The sequence below is a fragment of the Melanotaenia boesemani genome, chromosome 1 (assembly GCF_017639745.1).
Source record: "Melanotaenia boesemani isolate fMelBoe1 chromosome 1, fMelBoe1.pri, whole genome shotgun sequence".
Classification (NCBI taxonomy): domain Eukaryota; kingdom Metazoa; phylum Chordata; class Actinopteri; order Atheriniformes; family Melanotaeniidae; genus Melanotaenia; species Melanotaenia boesemani.
In genome coordinates this window covers 17,441,472-17,451,001 of record NC_055682.1, presented here as the reverse complement: position 1 = coordinate 17,451,001, position 9,530 = coordinate 17,441,472, and the positions used below count along the sequence as shown (strand labels likewise).

Genomic DNA, 9,530 nt, shown 5'->3' with positions numbered 1-9,530 from the left:
CAAGTAGTCGAGGGTGCGTTACATTCGTTGACAGCAACGCCGCGTCGGAATTCAGCACGCACAGCTTCTTTTTTAGAATAAAATTTGATTTTGGCTATTTTTTCAGATTATTTTATAGAATAATTTTATGAATTGGAATGATAATTACATTTATATCAAATACGTGCTTTTCACACACTGACCGTTTTATTAAAACTTGAGGCCAAACTACGAAGCAGCACTTCTGGCCACATCCCCAGCAAGTGATGTCATAGCAAGTTTAACAGCTGATGGCGAATAACAGTGTGATCTAATTTATGACCTCGTGGCTCCTAGCTTTCCTAAAGCACATGAAATGCCAATAAAACCAAGTTTTAATAGACTTTCAGTTTAACTAATTTTGCTACGATATATTAATTTATGTGCAACAAAATCACAGAAACAGGAAATATGGATAAGATCTGTCTGTCTAATCCTGAACTATACTTGAATGAGTCAGCACATGCGTAGTCTTCACATTAGTAAAACATTAGGAGTATGGACACTTGTGCATATTTAAATCTTTGTATAAGCTCAATAAGATTACTTTATTCTAATTAACGAGCTTATGTCTGACTGTGTTCCCGGCCTTCATTTTCTTTTTGTCAGTTTGTGGTTATTTTATATGGTCATATTAAACCCATTCCATAAGGTTTGCACCAGACAACAAACTTAATGTAGAGTTTTTATTGGAGAATTTCATGGGCAGCTCTTTTTGCATTTTTTGTGTATAAAAAGTGTAGGTATGCTCACACCTAAATTTAATTTAATTTAATTTAATTTAGATCAGACAAAACTTATAACAAACTTTTAACCGGCCAGCAGATGATGCTATTTAGGCCTTTTTAAAAACTCTTGAAAAAGTTGGAAATCTCTCCTTCAATGTTGTTAACAAGTTATTGTGGGTATTTATGATTTGTTTTGAAAGATTAGAATATCAGGTATTAAATTAATGAGTATTACCAGGAGAAATAAGATACTTAATTGTTGCCTAAAAGACACAATTACGAAAAGGACTTAAAGAGGCCGTTTTCATCACAGGCATTTACTGTGGTTGCAGAAGTACTTGCAGATCAGATCCTCAGCACCCCGGTATTTTTAAACTTCAGTAGACATAGCTTCAAAATTTACTCCAATGAGATCAGCACTGTCATGCCAATATAGCACTGTGTTAATACAATACATTGTTTTAGATGGAAAACCATCCACAGCAGTGGTTAGTTTGATCTTTAATAATACTTTAGACATTTTGACTTGTTCTTTGCCTTTGAAAGAAAAAGCACGGCAAATATGCACACCACAAATATCACTTAACTTTCCCATTAAATCATAGATTCAAGTGGGTCCCTCTAAGTCTGTCCCTACCCTGTCTCTGGGAACTGCACACAGGCCAAGCAGTTTGTTACATTCCTACATACCCTCACTGTGGTGGTGAACTATAGACCCATAGTGTGTGTTGTAGCACCAAACACCTGTTTCTTTATTTCTCTTTGTTTCCTGCATTATGTCAGTCTGGGTCATCTGGACTAGGAGTTGCAGACAAATGAGCTTTAGATGTTAACAATTACTTTGGGGGATTTTCCAAGGCTTACTATCATGTCTTTGGTTTTTGTCTATGTGGAACAGAGTGGTTGGCTGGGATGGTGGTTACACTCCTGGGAGTGCATTCCAGAGCTTTTGCATCATGTGAAAGTCAGCCTTCCCTGCCCCTTTGTCACTGTTTCACCCTGCTGTCAGCAGGAAAAAACAAACAAAATGGAGTATATTTCATGGTTTCTACAACAGCTAACAAGGGGTAGTTTTCTATAACTGGAAAAGAAGATAGCAAATACTTTAAATAACATAACTAGATTAACAATATACTATTTCTTTAACATACATACTTCTTTAAATATACAATATCTGGCTATTGTGGTCATCTAAAATGAGGAGAGTTATATTTGAGTTGACATGGACAGTAAGACACATCATTTAGATAAACATCTCACAAATACGCAACAAGTTTTCTCCATCTTAATAAAGGATGTCTTGTGCTGTCAACTTTACTAACAGGAGAGGGCGCTGTCTGTTCAATAATACAGTTGTTTAAATTCTGTAAAACCTGAGTGGGACATGTTTATTCATATTATGCATGTTTCATTCTTCTTTTTTCACTTAAAAAATTAAAGTGAAACATGTATTTATTAGAAAAAGAACATCAATTTGTTAAAAAAGCTAAACAAAACGTAATGGCCAATGGAAAAACCAGAAAAAAAAACATCTGATCAACCTGAAACTGTCAAATGTAAAGGTGTTAACATTAATACATTTGCTGCTTTGATGCATCCTGCTTTTTAATCTGCAGTAACTGCTCCTCTTCTATTTAAGTGAAACTGAAAATCACCCATGATTAAGTCAAGAAGCAGGAAAGATCTGCTTGTCTGGTTGCATGCCAACTCATTTGTGATTAAGTAGCAGGCTGGACAGTTCTGAGTGATCTAATCAAACTGCCTTTTCAGTAATATAGATTATAATGTATTTTCTTCCAATTTCGCTAAAAGAAACCATAAAGACTAATAAATCCACTTTTTCATTTCTCTACACATAAAGGCTCTACTGCTAAAAACTTTGCTTATATGCGTTTTAGCAGTTTTAAATTAGATTATCCAAGTAATTCACAATTGGAATCATTTCACTGTTGCTGTTGACATTGTTTCAGTAATATTCTCAATACATGTGTTACTCATTAACACTTTCAGACGCCTCTACCCCGTAAAGTCTCCTGTGTAATTCAGCTTGGATCAAATTCTTAAAAGTTGACAACATGATTATCTGGAAAGGTCAGTTGTTGAATTTCATGAAGTCTCGCCCTGACCCAGCTTGTCCCATTAACACATAGAAGGCAAATAGCAAAGAAGTGCAATGCTTCTAGTACCCATTGTGATGTGACTGGCAACCTTATAATAATTTCATAAATATTTAGGACAGACTGTTTCTCTATGTTAGAAATGTCATGGCATATACCAACAAATTAAGGCAGCTCAAGAATTTTGCAACTGACTTTTAGCACTTTTTGGCCAAATAAATAATTTTGTTTTGTAAATAAAAAATATTTAAAACTTTGTGTGCGTGACTCTTTAGTATTTGTAACGCCACTATGAACAAGTATGCAAGTTATTCTGTTGACAAGTTTGGTTATGTAGTGTGTGGTGCTCAAGTGGTTTTACTGACATTATGCCTCTTATGCATAATTTATATTGCAGCAATACTCCCGAGGAGACCACTAACACGATTTCCCAAAGAATTTATTTCTGGTAAACCGATTTTTTTCTTTTAAAAAAAAATTAAATAATAAAGAGCAGTAACTGGTGGTTCGTACATAATCACCCTCGAACCCCAGATGAATATTTTTGCGACAGGGGAACGTGCGCTGTAGTGGGTGTGTGAGGGAGAGGAGGGGTTAGAGATTGGGAGGGTATAGATTGCAGACAGAGCAGTCGTCCGGTTGGCTGGATTGTGATAGCGACAGATGTCCAGAAAACTACGAGGGGCACTCCTCAGTTACAACACACTGCACCTCGGAGAGCAGGGGCGGAATCTGCAGCTGTCACTCCAAAGGGTTACCTCCATTATCACATCCAGCCAGAGACTGAAAAAGAAGACCAACTTACTCCTTTAAAACAAAGTACAGGTCAGTCTAGAAAAGTATTTTTGTGGTTATGTTACGATTAAAGGTGTATTTCATGCTATTACGTGTTGAATGCATAAAGAAAGAAAGAAAGAAAGAAAGAAAGAAAGAAAGAAAGAAAGAAAGAAAGAACGAAAGACTATTTTACCCACCGTTCTCCTTGTGTATAAAAGTTGGTATAAGGGCGTTTTAATTTAATTTAATTAAATTTAATTATTTTTTGTTTTATTTGTGGTGCGAATATAATATCCTAGAATCAGAAAAAAAACTGTTAGTCCATAAAAATATTTAATTTTACATTTAACATTTTCAAGAGCTCGTGAACAAAAAAAGGGCTGAGCAGTTAGTTGAGGGAAGAGCAGCGGTGGGTGGCTTGAGATGGGGGATGGAGATTTCCACTGCTTTCAACGCTCGTGCCCGTGTATGGTTTAATTCCACCATGTAGAAACCTGCTGGTCTTCCTTGTAGTAGCTAGATCTCGGAGTCAGTGTTTTATACCAACTTTAGCGTTGTTTTTGTAAGTGAAATCTGCTCTTGATGAGACCCCCCCCCCCATACACACACACACACACACACCCTCAAACACACACACACACACGCACACACACACGTCCTTTGTTAGGGGCCGGTACATTCCGGAGACCCCATTTGCATTTGCACGAGTGTCCTTCATCTTTCAAATATTAACGTCAAGAGCTGAGTCTACTTTTTAAATTTTACGTTCAGTCTGAAATGCGTCTGACATCATTGTGAATGATTAATCTAGAAATGGTTGGATTTTGAAATATGAAGTTTTATTTTTTTGTAGCTTTGTCTTAATGCTGGACACAGTAAAGTATGGTGAGGGAAAAAACGCAGAAAAATGGAAGGAAAAATGATTACAAACGATCATGAACAATAGGCTGTTATTAATTAGATGTATACCTGCGATGAAATAGAGGTTATGAAAGCAGATATAATGACTTTTTTCAAACCGGCGTCTTGGGTGTATCCAGCTTAATCCAGCCTGGTTTTTATGGCGCATCCTAGTTTTATTGCTCCGTTGCAGCACTACGGACAGTTCCCGATTGTTCATACCTGTATCCTTGTACTGCCATGCAGGTTAAAAGTCCTGCTTGATGCTTTTTGGGCATAACATTGAAACCTACACAATGTACCAAAGTACACTTTTCCAAGCTGTTAAAATGATGAGTCTGTGGGGCTTTAAACATCTAATGCCTCCTAACCAGTGCAAAAGTGATAGGTTGCATTCAAACAGGCTTATTTGTTCAAACTTTGCTGAAATACATTCCTCAAAACAAAGCTGAACTTACTGTTCTTTATTTAGTCACTGCTGCATTCTGTGGCAATCACTGCAGTATGCACTTCCTCCACAGCCTCAACAGTGTTGTGAAATTGACTCAAAGTAGCACATATTAGCTCAATTAAGTGTGTTTCATATTCATGTAGCAATTTTACAGGAGTTTACAAAAGATCCAATTTAACAATTAAGACATAGTGAGTCTTATAAGCTCTGAATTGTTTCTCATTGTGTGTTGAGGAACCTACACTAAATCATTTGTAGTTTGTCATAGTGAGAGAGAAATAGTTGAGCAGGTACATCACAGATTTTTAACTAGGATTTGTGGGCTCATTTGGCATTAAGCCTCACAGACATTCCTGGAAGGATAGAGCGTCTGTGGGGCTGTCTGACCTAAAGTAAAGTTCCCATGCATTAACTTTTGTTTTCCAGCCAAACTGTTTGGCAGGCAGCAGTTTCCTAATTTAACTTCTTGTTCTTTTCCATACAAAGAGACTTCTCTATGGAAGTGAAAACATTTACATTTGAAGCAACTAAGTCAAAGTTACACAACATTTTAGACAAAACTGCAATCAATATTTATATTGTTACCACAGGTTTGAATGCTATTTGTTATGTCTAGATCAGATTTAAAGAGGCCATGACAGAAATCCCATGACAAATAGATGGTCTGTTGTGTTGTTTTTGCCTCTTTTTTTTTTTTTTTTTTTACTATTTTTTAGCAGAATAAAAAAACAAAGTGATTAGATCATTTTGACAAGTTCAATGGTATGACACATACCAACTGATTACATTACATGAGTAAGCTTTAGGTCTGTACTGGTGTGTCAAACTGGTTTAGGAGCTGCCTTATATAATAGTCCTGGTCAAAAACCAGCATCAGCCCTTTAAAGATGTTTTTGCCAAAGTTCAAAGGTATGTAAGTCGGGTGAATTGGAAACTTGTACTGTATATGTCAAAATTTTCTTAAGCATTATTTAAACATTAATGGATTGAGACAAAAGATTAAATGACAACATCTTGTGTGTTTCTTTAGGAGACATCATGGGAGGCAAACTGAGCAAGAAAAGAAAAACATATGATGTGAGCGACCCCAAAGATAAGAAAGAAGAAACTTCTGCAGGGGATGCTAGTGCAGAAGAGTCTGCTAAAGTGGAAGATGGAGCCCCACCCACAGGAGCTGAGTCAACAGCTGGGGCAGACAAAGTGGTAGAGGAGACTACTGTGGCAGCAGCGGCAGCAGTTACTGAAGCAGAGGCAGCAATAAATGTAACTTCAGAATCTGCACCATCAGAAGAACACACCCCTGCAGCTAAAAAGGAAGCTTCTTCAGAGCAGGCATCAGCAGCAGCTGAGCAATCAACTGCAGCAACAGAGGAGCCAGCTCCCATTGTAGAGGAAAAAGCTATAGCAGCAGTCACAGCAGATCCAGTAACAGCAGAGCCAGCTGCAGTAGAAGTGGAAGCTGCTCCAGTAGCAGAGACTATAGAAGCTCCAGAAGAGCCCAGTACTGCTTCAGAGGAACCAGCTCCTGCTGCTACAAAGGAAGTTGCTCTAGAACAGAAATCAGCAGCAGTGGAAGTAGTTCCAGTGCCACAAGCACCAGTTGCAGCAGAAGTGGAAGCAGCACCAGTGGAAAATGAACTGGCTCCAGCAGCAGAGGAAGCAGCACCAGTAGAGGAACTGGCAGCTGAAATATTAAAAGTAGCAGTTCCTGTAGAAAAACCAGCTGCACCGGCAGAAGAAGTAGCTCCAGTAGAGCAGGAAAAAGCTCCAGCAGTAGAGAAACCAGGTCCAGAAGTAGAGGAGCAGGTTGCAGAGGAATCTGCTCCAGCAGCAGAAGAACCTGTGCAGGTTGAAGCAGAGCCTGAGTCTGCAGATGCACCTGAAGAGTCCCTGGTAAAAGAACCTCCAGCAGATGCAGAATCTGTGCCAGAACCAGATGTTGATCTAGCCAGCAAAGAGGCAATGTCTGAGGATCAAGAGCCAGATCCTGTCCCAGAGACTGCTATTGAGCCTGAAGTCACTGTGGGAGAAACTGTAGTTCTTGCTGCTGTCTCTGAACCAGAGCCAGAGGTTGAGCAAGTAACAGAGCCAGTGCTAGAACTAGAAGCCACACCAGAACAAACCCCAGAGGCAGAGCCAGCACAAGACGCAGATCAAGCAACAGACACTGTGGCAGAGCCAGAACCAGAACCAGAACCAGAACCAAAACAACAACCAGAGTCAGAGTCTGTGGAAGCACCTGAGCTAGAACCTGAACCAGAGCAACCCACAGAGCCAGAGAAAGCCCCATCACCAGAGCCAGAACCTGAGCCTGAGGCAGAGGAACAAGTAGAAGAAAGTGAACCAGAACCAACCATATCCACATCTGACCCTACTGAATCTGAGACTGTGAATGTAGAATCTTCTGAGGTCTTGGAAGCTGCAGCAGAGATAACCACCACTGAAAATCAGCCTGCTGAAGAGGAATTTGTTTCATCAGAAGTCTCTGGTTCTGAGGCAGCAGCTGAGCCAAAAGCAGCAGAACCGGTCCCTGAGATAGTCATCTCGGAGTCTATCTCTGCAGGCGACATGACTGTTGAAAGCGAAAAGGCAGCTGAAGCCCCTGTGGAAGAAATGCCTTGTCCAGTGTCTGAGGTGGAAAGCAAAATGGAAAATGGAGATTTAGAGAGTCCTTCTGTTACAGAGGATGTGGCAGATGCAGTTCTAGCAGTGAATGGGGAGTGCAAAGATAACACTATCAACACGGCCACAAATGCAGATGAATGTGTTAATGGGAATGAAAAGCTAGAGGAGACGCCTATCCAAGAGCAGAGTGACTTTGAACTGAAAAAGGACGTGAACCTGTGTGGGGATGTCCAGGAAGTTCCTGATGCAGTCTCAGACATGGTGGAGGGTATCAGCACTGAAGTCACCCAGGCAGTCTGAAAAGAAGCCGTCTTTTACGTCACTGTGAATTCAGTTCAGCCCCCTCGATGGTGAAAGAAAGCCATCAAGGTATCACATACACAGCTAGGCTTTCTGAAATGCTGTAACCACTGCAATGTCTTTAGTGGTAACTCAGGACAAGGGTGTTTTTCTCTTGAGTAACCAAAAATGAAACACAACCACTTGAGGATAGAGTGACAGACAGACAGACTGACAGCAAGTGAGATGGAAGTGCAGAGAAGAGACTTGTGTTGGTAGTTTGAAGCTGGACAGCATGAAAAAAAGAAATCAAACAGTAAATCTGGTATTAATAATAAATAAATTAATCTGTATGATTGAGGCTGACAAATGCAAAGTGGGTCGTTGGAAAAGCATTAATTACTAGCATATTATTGGATTTAGAATTTCATATAACCTTTCTGTTACCATATGAAGCATCATGACATAAATGTTTGACCTTTTATAATAATGGTACCTGTAAGGACTGTTCATTTTAAAATGATTGTTCAGAATAGATAATAAAAAGAGATTGCTGTAGCCCATACTCATCTTCTTTTCATGCATCTTCTTAGCATCAAGTGTTTCACAGTTGTCTAAGTCAACCTTTCTCAACCTGGGGGTCCCAAATCAATCTCAGGGGGTCGCCAAATCATTGTAAAAAAAAGAATATAGCGTACATTTATTAAACAAATTGGTGATTTTTATTAGCCATTTTAAAAATTAGAATTTGACATTATCTTGGTGAGAGAAGCTGATTTTCAGAATATGGCTGTTGTGACACAGTTTTCAAGCCTTACATTTAGAGGATGACCGCAGCATGACCCATGTGATAAATCACACAATGAACCACTCAGTCAGGGGTGGGGACAAGTTGTGTTTGAGTTTGAGAACCACGGGGTCCAAGATATTGATTTATTACTTATTCAACTTGGACTTTAACCCAAAATACAAAATTTTACTTAATAATCTTGTCCTCTTGTTCTCATTCTCACATGTGGCTCATTCATAAACCAATGGACTTGCATTATTATACTTTTTTAACTTTCTTTTTTAGATTTAAGTGCAAAACATGCTATCAAGTGGGAACAGTCTAGATATTTTGTATACGTTCCACAAACATCACCTGTCTGGTAAACTTTGGGATGTGTGCTTGAATCTTTTGATTGGTTTTGCAGTATAAGTTTGTAAAGAGCACCTGCTGCAGTGACTTAACTCACTTCCAAACCATAAAATCCATCACTGACTTACAGTTTTGTTGCGGCACTTGCAGGAGAAGCACAGCAGCTTTATTTAATTTCAAGGCTCTTTTGATTTCAAACAACTTGTTGGCATTTACTTCCCCTACTGCTTGCATAGGCTAGTTAAAGTTAAGTTGGTAATTTTTGTGTACATAGGCCATCAAGTTGGCAGCACATTACACTAACAACAAGATTTCACTATACCGAGAGGATAGTCATGCGGGTTAACCCTTGCCTGTGTCTTTTTTACATCTCTGTGCCTATTGGAGAGGCTCGATGCCATGGCAGCACACACTGCTAACATTTCACAGTTCCATATCGTCAAGGGGAGCTCAAGGAGGGGGGGAGGGGCAGGAATGCATGCAGGAGGCAGAGA

General features: G+C 39.3%; 1 protein-coding gene across 1 annotated transcript; it reads left to right on the top strand.

Moving 5' to 3' along the window:
* Positions 1–3,515: 3,515 nt before the first annotated feature.
* Positions 3,516–8,460, top strand: si:dkey-56m19.5 (uncharacterized protein KIAA0754). The gene is made up of 2 exons (XM_041981351.1): positions 3,516–3,688; positions 6,022–8,460. The coding sequence occupies exon 2, from the start codon at positions 6,030–6,032 to the stop codon at positions 7,914–7,916; it is 1,887 nt and encodes a 628-aa protein (XP_041837285.1). The 5' UTR covers positions 3,516–3,688; positions 6,022–6,029; the 3' UTR covers positions 7,917–8,460.
* Positions 8,461–9,530: the final 1,070 nt, after the last annotated feature.